The 16,655-nt window shown below is 35.6% G+C and overlaps 1 protein-coding gene across 3 annotated transcripts; it reads left to right on the top strand.

The window, feature by feature from the left end:
* Positions 1–160: 160 nt before the first annotated feature.
* LOC128680012 (phospholipase A1-like) lies at positions 161–16,554 on the top strand. 3 transcript variants are annotated; one of them, XM_053762663.1, is made up of 9 exons: positions 161–260; positions 4,304–4,541; positions 5,519–5,618; positions 8,832–8,995; positions 12,084–12,206; positions 12,823–12,995; positions 14,156–14,225; positions 14,397–14,580; positions 15,012–16,554. In XM_053762663.1, exons 2-9 carry the CDS (start codon positions 4,313–4,315, stop codon positions 15,154–15,156), a joined length of 1,188 nt encoding a protein of 395 aa, XP_053618638.1. In that variant the 5' UTR covers positions 161–260; positions 4,304–4,312; the 3' UTR covers positions 15,157–16,554. The 3 variants fall into 3 exon arrangements, with proteins under 3 accessions (XP_053618638.1, XP_053618639.1, XP_053618637.1); XM_053762664.2 differs by lacking the exon at positions 161–260 and adding an exon at positions 2,497–2,660; XM_053762662.1 differs by lacking the exon at positions 161–260 and adding an exon at positions 3,180–3,460.
* The last annotated feature ends 101 nt before the right edge of the window (positions 16,555–16,655 follow it).

Genomic DNA, 16,655 nt, shown 5'->3' with positions numbered 1-16,655 from the left:
TTTCTTGGCTTAATCAATCGATCCATCATGTGGTACATAACTTTCAAAATAAAAATCGTATGTATGATATTAAACGTAGACATGTTAATATTTGCCGAATTCTTGAAATATTGACTTTGGTGCCATCAGTGATCGATATAACTGTTATGTTAAATCGAGTAAGGATATAAGCGAGTCATAACCTTACATGAGGTTAGTCAAACAAGCACAGTGATTGTGATTGTGTGTTTTTTATTACATTGTGATTACATATAGATAAGGTAGGTCGATGTAACTTAGTTATCTAATAATAAAATTAGATATATTAATAGGAATATTTTTAGAATCATTTTTAAACTTATACACAGTTGATTATGTGCCCAAATTTATTAATGTGCCAATTTGATTGTATTGTGAATATATTGTGACCATTTTAAGTTAAAAAGGTTACTCTTTTTTAATTAAATATTTTGTTCATAGTTTTTGCATGTCCAAATTAACTCCATAAGGCACAATTGTAGTTTTGTTTTAAAAGTTCAGTGGTAGGTGCTTAAGGGTGGGGGGTAAGTTGATTATGGCCAAGAAATAGTTTAAAATGTAATTTACTTAATCATTATTACATAAAAGATATCATAACGGAATACTTAGTGTAACTTCCTGATCCGTAAAGAAATTATCTTAGTTTTCGGAAGTAAGGTATGTAAAATATCAGCGCCGATTTGTGGCACTGTCCTTCCTTACGAATAGTTTGGGCCATGACCCACCACGCGGGCCCATTGTCGATTGGCGGGTTTTAACGACTGCAAATACCCCGGGACCAACGGCTTTACGAAGCACGGAGGACCTCAACATAATTTCGGTCACCTATCCAATGACCGACCATTGTGAGAGGTGTCTTAACCACAATCACAGGCCGAGCCCAAATAATGACCTTGGTTTTTAAGCACGACATTTAATTTTTGTTTTTGGTTATTTAAGTAGGTAAAGAGCACGCAAAACATGGCGGCCATTGAGCTCCTCATAGGCATTGCTAGTTTTATTTATTCAGTTGGTATCGTGTTATTACATAAATATTAAAATACGGGCGAAAAAGCGTAATATCTGATATGTTTTTCTCATGTTACCGAGTAAATAGTCTAAGAAAAACCTAGGAAACTGGCAAGCTGCCCACATAATGCTACAGTCAACAGCACATCAAGTTACCCTGCACGAACGTCTATGGCGCGGTAATAGCGGCGTATTTGCAATCCATTTGGGTAGGTTGATTTGTCGTGACTGTACACGCGGGTGGACGTCTGCAATTAGAGGTGTCACACACTTTGTGTCCTAGGATCTTTTGCCACAGTACCCTGTAATGACCCCGCCTCTCTCTCCCTTCAAACCGGAACACAATGCAAGCACTGCTGTTTGGCTGCTGTAATGGTTGAGAGTGAGTTAAATAAACAAATAATAAATATATTACGACAATTCATACAGATTGAGCCCCAAAGTAAGCTCGATACTTGTGTTATGGGATATTAAATCAACGATACTATATTTTATAACAAATACATATATAGATAAACATCCAAGACCCGGGCCAATCAGAAAAAGATCATTTTCCATCATGACCCGACCGGGGATCGAACCCGGGACCTCTCGGTTCAGTGGCAAGAACTTTACCACTGCGCCACCGAGGTATCGCGGTGATACCTACCCGCTAATTCATAGTCATATTTTGTAGATCTTTTTACTTGCACATGTACATCGAAGCTTAAATTATTCCTTGGGAAATAAAATAAGGAAAATGTTCTCTGCGTCATTACATTAATAGTTTAAGTCTCTAACTAACATAATACGGATTTGTATATGTGCACAGTCTGAAATAAATTGATTCATTATTTCATTACTAGACTGAATCAACTTACGTGATGTGAAATTGAATAAAATATAAGATTATTTTCAACCGACTTCCAAAAAACAAGGAGGTTATTATGTTCAAAGTTTCGTCTTCATAAAATTTACTTGGTCTGTGCATTAAAAGACCTACACTCAGCATTGTGTAGACTGTAGTTGAAGAAGGGAAGAAGAAAATTTATCATTTTATTTTATCAGCTGCCAAGGTTATTTATCTCCTTTAATCGCCTCGTACGACATTAACGACATGGTTACGGAGTCCTATTCTAGATCCCATACACCTGATTCTCCTGGTCTTACGCACTACTATTCATCATCATGATCTGCAGCCTCCGTGACCCACTGCTGGGTATAGGCTTCCTTCCGTCTCCGCCAACCATCTCTGTCCTGGGTCATCCCCATCCAGTTGTTGCCAGCAATTTCCTTTACATCATCGACCCATCTAGCTGCCGGATGTCCTACGCTCCGTTTTCCAGTTCTCTACTGTTAATTAAAAAAACTGCTATGGTCATGTAAAAAGCTCATTCGCAAAAACTACCGGGGGCTGTATGGTAGTGTAAGACCGAACAGAAGATCCACAGATCATTCGAAAACCTTGCCTTGTTTAATTTGCCGCCATTTGTTCTGGAAACTGTTTTAATGGAATAATTTGCGAGAAACTTGGGTTTTTTGACATGACATTTAATTTTTGTGTTTGGTTATTTATGTACAGTCAACAGCACATCAAGTTACCCCGCATGAACCTCTATGGTGCGGTAATAGCGGCGAGCTTCCAATGAATTTGGGTACCTACCTATATGCATTTTATTTTTTTCACCCAGTCATGTAGCTAACTCTCTTAATCATATGAATTCGTTTATATTCTATATTTACCTAGAATTTTTATCATTTTATCGCGTCGCATTCTCGTCTCTCTTCGTCGTATTTTGCCAACAGCATTGGACAAAATTCACATGAAAATAAATAACATTTTTTTCCAATTTCAGTCACGATATACGTACGCTTGTGTTTCTGTAGCTACGACTTTGCATATGATGAGCACGGAAATTGACACTTGTATATATATATATATATATATATATATATATATATATATATATATATATATATATATATATATATATATATTGTCTATGTACCGTTTCTATGCAAAAATTTAGAACCAAAACATCCATTTTGTATTTATTATTACACCTGTCGTAATATGCCTTGTTGTTTTGGAAACATGTAAAAATTTAAATGAACATTTTAAAATATCACAAATATTATCGCGGTAACACGACATTCATTTTAAAAACCGGTATTTATCAAAAACAAATGATAATTTTGAAAGAATTGACGTCAAAAATGTTTGTTTTACTTAGTGTGAGTCTATAGTTTTTCGGAGAATTGTCACATTTTGTTAAAAACAAAATCTTTTCCCTGGTTTTTGGACTTGGAGACTTGGATTCTGGAGCGTGTTGGATTATTTCGAGTGTTTATTTAATTTTAGTGAATTAAAAAAAAATCTTAACTATAATATCAAAATATGGATCAGTTTTGGGCAAATTTTGGAGGAACGACCAAGTTTTCTTATGAATCTCAGGTAACTGGGTCATTTTGAACAATTTTTTCGTCGGTGCGAACTTTTTAAAACTCTTAATTGACACTTTATTGATTTTTTTTTGTTCAGTTTTGGGTGCTTCTCATATTTCAAAATAAGGGAACTTACAATATTTTTGACGGTGAATTAATTATTTGTAATTGAAAATGTTTTTAGCCACGAGATTTTAGGTTACTGCATAAATTCGCGGAAGTTTAATGCCACCGAAACTAAAACCAATTCTTAATAAGGACTTGGTTCAAAATCAAATCAAATCAAATAATTTTATTTGCTTAATTAGGGTAGGTAATACGATATCCACACAATGGTTTAGAACAAGCCTATTCAGCCGTTGTCAACACAATGCACATTTTAATAATAACATATTTAAAAAATTATAAAATGACTATCAAGAATGAAACGTGGACCAAAATAAGTTATAAAAACTTATTTATAAATAAATTGATAAATCTCAAATAGTATTGTATATCAGTATTTTGTAACATCAATCATGAATCGAGCGATCGGATCATATCGAGCCGGGCGGATGATCTAGATGAGTGGAGTAATCATTCTGGCACAAGTATTTGTCACTTCAAAATCCTAGCAATATTTTTATTACTTACTAGCGCCCGCCACGGCTTCGCTCGGGCAAAACCATAATAAAAAAATAGCCTAGGTATGTTATTCGAAGGTTAAATTTTGAACACGGGTAAAATATAATCTGGAATAACACATAGGGCACTTTTTACCCCGAAATTCCCACGGGAGCGAAGCGCCGCGCGCCGCCGGGGCGCAGCTGGTGAAAATATATTTTTGTATTTTATTATCATTATTTCTTTACAGCTCCACAACATGGATTTCTCCAGCAGTCTAGCTTTACTAGCGCTGATCTTCTCCGCTTCAGGCCTGGAGCTCCCTCGCTTGCCGAAGACGAACAGCAGCGAGTTCCTGAACAAGTTCAACCAGGGCAGGGCCAACGGCAGCGAGTTTCTGAGCAAGATCAACCAAGGGATCCAGAAGGACATCTCTGACGCGCGACAGCCGATCGTCAAGAATATTGTTAAAGGGGTATTCGCTCCGTGTAAGTTGTATGGTTTTTCACGTTTTTGACGTGACAACGTCTTAAATTAGGTTGTGGCTGGGAGTCACTTATGAAAAAGTGTAACGCCTGGTAACGTTACGATGAGTCACCGAACGAGAGAGAGGCCCGCCGAATGCCTTGCGTCTCTCTCCCACTCAACTATGATCGGTCTGCCGCGCGCGTAAAAAGACGTTGTCACGTAAAATCTTCGCCCGTAAAACCGACTTTACAGGCAACCATTTTTTTTTTAATTATTTAAAATACTTTAGCTGATACAACAAGCCAAATCTTAACCGTGTTATTGACAAAATAGTTAAAGTATGTATTTATTTTATTTTCGGGTGTCATACAGCGATATATGTACCTATAGGGAAAAGTTAACATATATTTTTCGATATATAAAACTATGCTAATAACAAGATTGATTTGAAACTGTTGAAGAACAACAACTATACACAAGATATAAGAATGTATTACAATATATCGCTTAGAAAAATGACTAAATTATCTTTTGTCTCCTTCTGTCAATGTCTATATGTGCCAGTTGCCTAAAGGATCTGTATGACACCACAGAGAGTCCAGTTTCGGTGGCGTTGTATTGGCCCTTATAAATGGCAGTCGACACGCTAACAATAACATAAAACATACTTTAGCTTAAATTATCACACTATCCCGTAATTTTCAATCAAAAAATACTTATATGGCAGTGATTCCGGAGTTCGAAAAGCATGTAATTTTTAATAAATATTCGAAAAACGTTTTGCTGTGGAAAATTAACTTTTCCAGATTGACCAGGGTCTTGGATTTTTATTTACGTCCTAACTTAATATATCTAAATTATTACAAAGTCATATACTTACTTATAGAAAAGAGAGTAGTGTTACAATTTTTTTATGAAAAGGAACGCCAGCTGTCTACCCAACCATCACATAAATCGATATATTTAACGAAAACAATGAGACTTCATCGTCTTCCAGGTGAAGAAGTGAAGAAAATTATCGGCGTGTCGTACCAGCAGCTGGATGGCGGGAAAAATGAACCGGATGTAAACGCGCTCACACTCAAATACATCTCCCGGTAGGTAAATTGTCATTCACTAGATGTTGCGCGGGGATTCGCTCCCGTGGGTATTTTGGGATAAAATATAGCGTAAAGCAATCTTGGATGAATGTACCTTTCTAATGGTGAAAGAATTTTAGAAATCGATTCGGTAGTTTTGGACATTACCCGCCTCAAACATACAATCTCACAAACGCTTACCTCTTTATAATAATAGTATAGATTAATTTATTCATTCATTTAAATCTAGTCTTTATATTATCGAGGGTATCCATCACAGAGCACGAAACGTCATTTTGGTCGCCCGCTAAAACCAGTTTAAGCCTTAACAGTTGATAGGCAACAATAGCATTCCCAAAGAGGGTTGACGTCAGGCGGGCGGCACGTTGTAAAATTTAGTGACAATTGTTTTACGCTAACCCGGGCTTTTAGGGAGTCACAGCTCCGAATGATACCGGGAAGTTGGGAGAAATTTGTCGAAAATATCACTCCGAAATCGTAAAAAAAAACTCTTGGAGTACAGCAAAAATCTGGTAATGACAAAATTAATGTAGCACAGATTTATATAAATTATGCCCTTGTTCTTGACTTCACGGTGAGCTGGAAGCCGGAAAGCAGGTCGAATGTTATGTGAACCAATAATGACGAGTTGTTCACCTCGGGACAAGATGGCGGAATATTCCTATCCATTATTTATTAATTGCGAAGAACCCTAAGTTGTTTGAAATAAAATTTAAAAGATTCCATCCCAACGCTATTGTCGTAAAATATGAAAACATAATAACACAGTAATATTCACCATCTTACTAATATTATATATGCGGAAGTTTGTGAGGATGTATATGTGTATGTTTGTTACTCTTTCACGCAAAATCAAGAAATTTAGCACACGGGTGAATACCTGGAATACACGTAGGGTACTCTTTATCCCAAAATTCTCACGGGAGCGAAGCACCGGGCGCAGCTAGTACTATAATGTAATATTCAGATGTAAATCATTTAAAACAAATAAATACATTTAGTAAATAGTGTTATTAGCATGAGCGCAAAAAAAATTGATCTTCCTGTGCGTAAGTGCGGTCTTTTTTAAACTAGCGTTTTTTTTAAATACGAGCCTCTTAGGGTTCCGTGCCTAAAAATATACAAACATAAACCTTATTATCACTTCGTTTCGCGATTATTTGTCTATCATAACCACACTTATATATTACTTACTCCCAGCACCACCATTTAAATTTATATCTTCTTTCACCAAGGTAGCCTGTAAGAGATATGTGTCAATACACACAAAAATAATATTGAACGCGTAGATTTAGAACAAGTAGTGAAGCGCAGTAGTACCTATCAAGTTCGTGTGTCCAATTATGTACCAAATCGTTTGCGTTTTCACAAAGAAATCAAAAGCTATACGGAACTTCCCGTTGACCTAGAATCTTGTTCTGCCAGCAATTGTATTACATGTAATATATCTGAAAACCGTAAATAGCATACATGACAATCCAAAATAAAATAGCGGAACCCTCTATACGTGAACCCAACTCGTGTTTTAACATTTTTTACGAAAGATTCAAGCTCTCTTCTTCATAGTCGTATTCCTCATAGCTGAGGGTCGTGGTCATTACGTGGAATGAAACACACATAACAACTTTTTTTGGCATTATTAATGGAGTGGTTTGCCATTGCCTTTGCATTGAAATGGAGAAGGCTCCATTTCACACACAAGTTAATAATCAACCAGTGTGCAGGTTTCCTCATGAATGTTTTTCCTTCACCGGAAGCAAGTGGTGGTATGAAAACTACTATACATGAGTCAGATTGGTATACAAACTCATGTGGCACGAGTAGGATTCGAACCTGGGACCTTTCGATCCACAGGCGGGAGTCTTAACCATTACACCACCAATTAAGATTCAAGCTATCTTGGGTAAAATCTTTCCGATTTTTATTTTTCTTCGTACCTATACGTATAATTTACATAGTTACAAGCCTAGATTACTCAAATACCATTTAAATATTAAAATATTCATGGTACGTACTTGACATTGAAGGAAAGATCCGTTTAAAAATACATAATTATACAATTAAGACGTTGCAAACTATACTTCTGTCTATAATTAACGTCATCCTTAAGAATTAACATGCAATAAAATGCAACTAAACGTCATTATTTAACATTGAATATGCAACCAATGCAGCTGCCGTCGCGTGACTTGAGAAAATTGGCCTGTTTGTATGTTTATTACGAGATTATGTAGTCACGGAAATAAATAAATTGATCTAATAATTCCCCGGGTAGAACCAGTGTAAAGTATATTGCATGGTGTTTTCCATCAATTGAAAAAGTTGGTTGAAAACATTTTAAGTAGGTATATGTAACACAGGCGCAGTCAGTACAACAAATATTTAGTTAGATATGAAAATGACTTTATTTTTGACAGTTTTCCTCCTTAAATCCATTTCCATACAAGTTATATCTCTAATGCGAAAGTTTGTCTCACACGCTTTTACGGCTAAAACACTGGGCCGATTTTGAAGAAATTTGGAATGGATATTGTTAATGTGCATAAAAATAAGATACCGCGGGCGAATCTGCTGGAAACAGCTAGTTTCATAAAGGGAACTGCACCTGTCAACTTTAACGTTAACTTTAATTAACGTCAAAATTGACTGGTGCCACTCACCCTTTTAAGTTATAATTTTATTTTTGTTTGTATTTTTTGAACAACTCGCTTGAAACTAAGATGATAATAACTGTTATTAACAGAAGCCGAGATAGAGATATAATCTCTTCCGTAATTTGCCGTGTCATATAGTTATTAACAGAAGCTGAGACATTCCTTTGTCACCTTATCATTACAAAGTATATCTCTAATATTATAAACTATAGTACACTTAATAGTATAGTTTATAATATTTAGAGCAAATATTAGAAACTATAGTATAAATACTAGCCGGTGAAGGAAAACATCGTGAGGAAACCTGCACACTGGTTGATTATTATTAACTTGTGTGTGAAATGGAGAAGGCAATGGCGAACCACTCCATTACTAATGCCTAGAAAGTTGTTGTGTGTGTTTAATTCCACGTAATGACCACGACCCTCAGCCATGAGGAATACGACTATGAAGATATACGAGTATATAGTTTATAGTCAATATTTAGAGCTACAGTGTAAGTTTGGTAATAATGTGGTTTTTTTATGAATGAATAAATAAAAATGTTCCCTTCCAGCGACGTGAACGTTAGCTATAACATAAACTCGGCGGCTCGCATCATCTCACAGAACGCCCGCGTCCACAGTCCTGATGAGAAGCTGTTTATCTACATCCACGGCTTCACTGACGACCCGGGTCAGGCCAGCTTCGGGAACATCAGCGAAGCTTTGTATAACAAAGGTGATTTCATTTACCTCAGAGACTCTTGACTCTTGTCAAAATCAAATAATTTATTCAGAAATTAGACCTTCACAGGCACTTTTTCTCGTCAATATTTATAGTTATTTCTCACAAGCTACAAACTACTGGCGTTTCGGAACGACCACTGCTGAGAAGAAATGCCGAAAGAAACTAATTTGAACAGTGTTGGTCCCTATCATGCCAGAAGGGCAGAACCATTATTGTTTCTTACAATTTTTTTCTCTAATAATATATAATGTCAAAAAGTATACCAAAACAGGTTATTATATGTATATGTATATATATATATATATATATATATATATATATATATCACTGCAGGCCAAACAGTGGTGGACTAAGACAATGCCGCCCAGTAAGAAATTCAAATTTTGCCGCTCCTTCGTAACTTATCTGTCATTTCGGACTGGCATTCTTTAACGAAAGGTCATGTCATATTTAGGCATCGCAACCATATGAATTATCCAAATCCTCGTAAATAAACGAATCCATATTATAAAGAAGAAAGATTTGTTTTTGTTTGTAATGAATAAACTCAAAAACTACTTGGTCAATTTTGATGAAATTTGGCACAGAGATAGGCAATACCTTCAGGAGTGACATAGGCTACTGTTTATTATAGTTTTCGAAGAATAACATAGCCATGGCAACACTATGATAGAAATGTTATTTAATATTTCTAGATGTGGCTTGATCCCTTAACATATTTAGCTAATGTACAGACGAGACACATTCAATTTGCAAACAAATAATAGCATAACCTTCAAACATGTTTACATACATACTACAGCAATTTATAATGGCCCGTTATTGTGTAATCTTGTTGTATTGTTGTAATGGTCTTGTTATAGGCTATTTTCGTTGCTCGTCTGACCTTCGTGACTCATTAAGAAAATCTTTAAGTAAGTACTTCCTTACAGTCAAACACGGAATTAACTATTGATGAATTAAGCCGCTTGTTTGACACATCAGTTACTCTTACCTGCCCGACTATATCTAAGTATTAATGGAAATTTAAAACTACAATTCAAATTGGGGCTAAAATACATTTTTTGTATGAATGTTTGTTAGTAACGCGATAATTTTCAAACCGTTGGTCCGATTTTGATGGAATTTAAAAGGTATGTAGAATCTGCCAATAGAATTTTTAAGTTCGTGGAGTAACAAAATCGGTTAGGCCGTTTTTGAAATATTCATTATTTTGTAAAAATGTATTGTGTTCGCGATGTCAATTTCGTCATACATTGAACACGCTATAAAAAATATGTGCGTGAAGTAAACCGTTGAGAAGTTGTTATACGTTTGGAGCCGATCCTGGGTGCACCGTCAGGTCACACACGCACATCATAATAAATAACGCATCGTCATCCAAACTAAATTAGTTTCGTTAAGTCAAACCAATTTTTAACTCGATCGGTTGAATTGCAAGATTCCACCCGAACATTTACATAATCATTCATACATAACATGCATAATTATAAATGTTGATTTTGCAGTGGTGGGGATACCAATAGGCTGAGTAGGCTGGAGCGTGGGGCGGCAGATTTTAGGAGCGGCCAAAAAACAGAAATTGTAATTAGGTCACATAACCGGACCGGATTGAGGAATTTGACGTTTGTCAGTCAGCTAATATTCTTTTTATACTACATACTAGCGTCTCGCCTTGGCTTCACTCGGGTAAAACTATAATAAACAGTAGCCTATGTCACTCCTGAAGGTATTGCCTATCTCTGTGCCAAATTTCATCAAAATTGACCAAGTAGTTTTTGAGTTTATTCATTACAAACAAAAACAAATCTTTCTTCTTTATAATATGGATTCGTTTATTTACGAGGATTTGGATAATTCATATGGTTGCGATGCCTAAATATGACATGACCTTTCGTTAAAGAATGCCAGTCCGAAATGACAGATAAGTTACGAAGGAGCGGCAAAATTTGAATTTCTTACTGGGCGGCATTGTCTTAGTCCACCACTGTTTGGCCTGCAGTGATATATATATATATATATATATATATATATATATATATATATATATATATATATATATATATATATATATATATAAATCGGACCAACGGTTTGAAAATTATCGCGTTACTAACAAACATACATACATTCATACAAAAAATGTATTTTAGCCCCAATTTGAATTGTAGTTTTAAATTTCCATTAATACTTAGATATAGTCGGGCAGGTAAGAGTAACTGATGTGTCAAACAAGCGGCTTAATTCATCAATAGTTAATTCCGTGTTTGACTGTAAGGAAGTACTTACTTAAAGATTTTCTTAATGAGTCACGAAGGTCAGACGAGCAACGAAAATAGCCTATAACAAGACCATTACAACAATACAACAAGATTACACAATAACGGGCCATTATAAATTGCTGTAGTATGTATGTAAACATGTTTGAAGGTTATGCTATTATTTGTTTGCAAATTGAATGTGTCTCGTCTGTACATTAGCTAAATATGTTAAGGGATCAAGCCACATCTAGAAATATTAAATAACATTTCTATCATAGTGTTGCCATGGCTATGTTATTCTTCGAAAACATACAAATTATTCACGTTATAAGTTTCCCACTTTATTTCTCTTTAATAAATATGGGGGCATGTGTGTAGTGAAGAGGGGAGAAAAGAGGCGTAGTGAACAATCTCATTGCAATTGCCTATAGGCCGCTTGAGTAAAATTAGACATTCACAGACAATCAATTCCGCTCGAGTCTCATTTTTTTTTCATCCGATTATATATATTTTTTAAATTATCCATCCTTACATATTATAAAAACAAAAACCTCTGTCGCGTCACTGTGTCTGTTCGGGATAAACTCAAAAACTACTGCACGGATTTTCATGCGGTTTTCACCAATATAGAGTGAGATGCCTAAGGAAGGTTTAGTGTATTATTTATCATATTTTTACCTGAGCGAAGCCGGGACGGGCTGCTAATTTATAATAATACTAGCCGTCTGACAGACAGAAATGACAGAATGTAACTACAGAATGCAGAGTAGAAATTGAATGAGAGCGCTGGGCATTTTTATAACATGTTTTTCTGCTAGGCATCAACAGCGTGCTGGCGCTAGATGCTGGGTTCCTCCTCGAGTGGCTCTATCTCCGCTCCACCACGTACGTGCGGTTCGTTGGGGAGAAGCTGGGCGAAGTACTCGCCGCTTTGGTTAAGAGTAAGTATAACAGAAGATCTATTCTCAGGCAAATGAAACTAATTTAATATTTAAACTTCAGTTTTAATTTTAGGTTATGTTCTCTTTATATATATATTTTTTAAAATTAAGTAGTGTACGTTTAGTTATAAACGATTTATATTAAAATTTATTTGAGTGTTCTCAAATTTATTTGATGGTTAACACAGCTTTGGCATTCATAGAAAAACAATAAAAATAGTTTAATCGAACGAATCGAACTGTTAAAATGGGACTCCTTTAGTGATTGATACGCGTCCTTATTTAGTGATTGTGATGTCAACTTTTCATGCTACTTACACAGACATCATAATTGAAAGTAAACTGACGCCGATAAAAGCTCAAAATTTATCTCTTTCATCATCTCGTGATCATCAGGCCTTTGATGTTGCGAAGCACGGGATCAGCGAAGAAAATAAACTTTTTGACTGTGACTTTACAAACATATTCTTGCTTGTCAGATGCCAAGGGTATAATATGTCTATTTATAGTGTCCTCGACATGCACGGGATGATGTGAAGCAGTTGACATCCTAATCTAGCCACAACCACACGCCACAAAGCACAAAATATAATGTGGAGTTTTTATTATCTTCTAGACGGAATCAGCGCGAAATCCATTAACATAATTGGGCACAGCCTGGGCGCGCACATGGCCAGCTTCACCGGCAAGTCGTTCAAGAATGTCACAGGGCACAAGGTCGGCAGGATCACTGGGTTGGACCCTGCCGGGCCGTGCTTCACTCAGGCTGAACCGGAATTGAGGCTCAAGGTAACCAGATGGCATAATAATAATAATAATAAATTAATTTATTTCAGATTTTCATCCATTTTGTTAGTAACAATGGTTAGTACTTAATAATAGATAAATAATATAATGAAAACAGTATAAGTGACAATCACTGTCGCTCAATCCCATGTGTTAGAAACAATAAATAAATATTGTATTAATACATAAATAAATAAATAAATAATATATTAATTGTATGATTAATACTGACTGATCGCATTGTGTAAATATATTTTAAAAAGTAGTTGTTATGACCGGTGAGATTTTTGCCGCTATTTTTGTGAGAGAGAGAATAAACGCTGTTGAAATGTAAGTACGTTTTATTATTTAATTTATCTCTATTATAATGAATAATTGTTTATCATCACGCTTATTCATTGCATAACACTCGTTATTAGAAAATTCAAGTAAATCTACGTGTATATTTCACTTCTGAAACGCGGGAATAGTTGACAATTTCAAATATGCCCAATGAACCTCTAAATTTATTTGCCATGTTCCTGGCTATCCTACACATGTGAGATTGAGCAGCAGTGACCGACATATGCACAGTGCAGCCTGCTTGCAATCACGCTCACGACGCTGTTGGCGCTCGCACGCTCTCGGCGCACCAGGGATGCGCATCTTTTACGCGTTGTAGCATAAAAACATTCAACGCGGTTTAGTGCGAACATCCCTGATGCACTACAGCGTCTTGGTAGCCCCATCAGCATCCTGAAAGCATTATTGTACTGGACTCGGAGGGCGCTGTATGATTTTCTGCTATACTGGGCCCACAGGCCGCAGGTATAAAATTATGTATACAATAAGCTCCAAAAAGAGTAATTTTAACTTTTGAAGATCATCTAGCAAACCTGCGGCCCACCATATTTGCCCTCTCTATATATATATATATATACTTATATTTTTTTTTTTTGAGATTTTTTTTATTTAATTGTTGGAGATTGGACTGGTATATATACTGGAATATATACGAGTATATATATATAATCAAATATTAGAAATAATAATGGTTTTTCAAGGGGGCCTTGGATTTAGAGACAGAACATGTGGACCTTCTGAAAAATGGATATATCTTCAACGACATTGGCGGTAATGTCTTTTAGCTTTGTAGTTAAGTTACATATATGTTTAATTCGCAGGCGTCTGACGCAGAGTTTGTGGATGTCATTCACACCAATGCTGGAGTGCTGGGGATGGAGGAGCCAGTCGGTGAGTACATAAGAGTCCAAAACTCTTTGTACCAATTTGTTTAAATCATAAATATCTGCAATGTCATCAATCATAGTCCAGTGGGTCACCATCATTGCTCAACAAATAAATAATAATTCTAAATTCTAAAAATCCTGAGTAAATGGTGTTTCAGCCAACGTTTTATTCCAGGTCACGTGGACTATTACCCGAATGGCGGCTCCGAGCAGCCGAACTGCAAGCTGTCTTCCAGCTGCAGCCACAGCAGAGCTTGGCTGATGTACTCGGAGTCTGTGGTCAATGAGGAAGGGTTCCCTGCTGTCAGCTGCGACAGCTGGGACCAGTTCAAGGAAGGGAAATGCGGGAAGAAGATCAGGTGATGTCCTGGAAATATAGCTCATCAGATTAATATAAAGCTCTGCTAGTCAAACCATATCGGAACAAAAAATGGCAAGAGAATGGGACTACAAAAATCATGTGTTATTGTGAAATATTTAGAACACCGTGAGAGAGATCTTCCTATTAGGGATATAATAATTGGATGCTTAAAGATGGTACACAAATTCTTGCTCTCTTGTTTTCATTCATAAAGTATAATCGTATTAACTGTGACATCGGGCCTCGCTGCCGTTGGGAATTGGGACAAAATTTAAATTGCGCTTTTCCAGGATATATTTCACATTTGTGCCAAATTTCATCATCAAAATCGGTCTGACAGTTGCATGTTCGAATAACAAACATCCTGACACACGTTTAAGCTTTTACAATTAAAATATTAATGTGATAAAATGTCATTTATATTTCCAGCTATATGGGATTCGCAGCCAACCGCTCCGCTCGGGGCAAATACTTTCTTCAAACGAGCGGCGACGCCCCCTTCGGCCTCGGCGAGACTGGACTAAAGTACGAGGAGACCAGCTTCACCAGAAATTTAGCCAAGGCTATATTCTGACAACGACCCGCAAATCACACGAGCAATGGCGAAAAAGCGCACAAAACAAAAAAACATTTGAGTGCTCCGCGTTTTGTTTCAGGGAAACATTTTAGGAATCTCACTTCACCCATTTTCAGAAGAACAATTAAAGAGACTGCTAAGAAGTATGTCACTTTACCCGTTAGTAAGAAAAAAGTTAAGGATACTGCGAAAGATAATACATCTGCAATGGAAAACGTAACTTCACTTAGGAAAAATAATTATGAGACTACAAAGGAAAATATCATGATACCAATATTCGGACAAAAGGTTAACGAAACCACAGAGGAAATTGTCACTTCACCCGTTCATAGAGAAAAAGGTTAAAGTGCCTGTAAGTGACAAAACTTCACAGATATAAGAATATTATACAACATTCTGTGCAAAAATGGAATATTCCAGCGTCAAAGTGAGATTTATATTATAGTTCGGTACATAAGCTGTATAAGTTCATGATTACTCGACAAAGTAATTAAGTGTATTGGTCGTTAATTTGGTTATTAGTCTGTAAAAGTGATAAGTTTTCATCAATTTCAATTTAATTTTGACAAATTCCATTCAACTGCGAAAGTAAACCGTTTGGACAAGTACACTGATCGGGAAAATAGATAGACTCCTGACGGCTCAGTTGGCTTAGATACTAAGTACCTATATAATTATTAATCGAGAATTTAATTTACTATGTGATTATGTTATCTACCTTATAATTTTTGTATAATTGCAATAGATAAGGTCCATATTATTTTTATTACTAAGTAACAATAGAGATCATTTATTTATATATTTTTACAAAACAGTTTTAAGATTGTTGACACATTTATCATGATGCTATAGATATTTATCTACTTATTTAAAGAAGTGTGTTTAACACTTCAAACTTTTTTTATCATAAACTAAGGTTGTTCAAATAGTTGGTCTATGATAAAAAAAAACTAGCGTGTAATTGTAATGAAAATAATTATATTTAATTCCCAAAATATAAATTGTAATGTTGTCAAGACAATCGGCGGCAATCTTATCTGTCAATATGAAAAAATATTTGAACCGAGAACACATTGTGATTTATTCTTTTAAGAGTGGCCAGTGTACCTAGGTACTAAACATGAATAATTTGATTTCAAACTATCAAGATCTTAGATTCGCAATATACTAGGTGTATATTTATGCTTGTTGCCATTTATTATTTGTAATTAATTGTAGATAAATACGGAAACACGAGCATGTTACTATGGAAGCGTACATTTTAAGGTAGAATAGGTAAAAGATGCGTGATCTATGGTACATTAAAAATTTTAAGGTTATGATTTTAATTTATTAACCTGCAACAACTTGTTAATTGACAGATTTTAATAATTTAATTAAAACATTTTATTAAAATATTGTGTTTTATTGTATTTAAGTATATCGACCAGAAACTGACAGGCAGATGGAAATTAGATTTATTTTTTCCTGTCGATTGCAAAACCGTAATTCTGTAG

Source organism: Plodia interpunctella, chromosome 22, assembly GCF_027563975.2.
Source record: "Plodia interpunctella isolate USDA-ARS_2022_Savannah chromosome 22, ilPloInte3.2, whole genome shotgun sequence".
Classification (NCBI taxonomy): domain Eukaryota; kingdom Metazoa; phylum Arthropoda; class Insecta; order Lepidoptera; family Pyralidae; genus Plodia; species Plodia interpunctella.
Note: the sequence above shows the minus strand (reverse complement) of the source record. Positions and strands in the feature narration are given on the sequence as shown.

Bases quoted from the DNA above. Each gene is read 5' to 3' on its own strand.
- LOC128680012 (XM_053762662.1), top strand. From the start codon at position 3,404: ATGGATCAGTTTTGGGCAAATTTTGGAGGAACGACCAAGTTTTCTTAT. The intron at 4,542-5,518 runs GTAAGTTGTATG...ATCGTCTTCCAG, and splicing joins TAAAGGGGTATTCGCTCCGT to GTGAAGAAGTGAAGAAAATT. The intron at 14,581-15,011 runs GTGATGTCCTGG...TTATATTTCCAG, and splicing joins AAATGCGGGAAGAAGATCAG to CTATATGGGATTCGCAGCCA.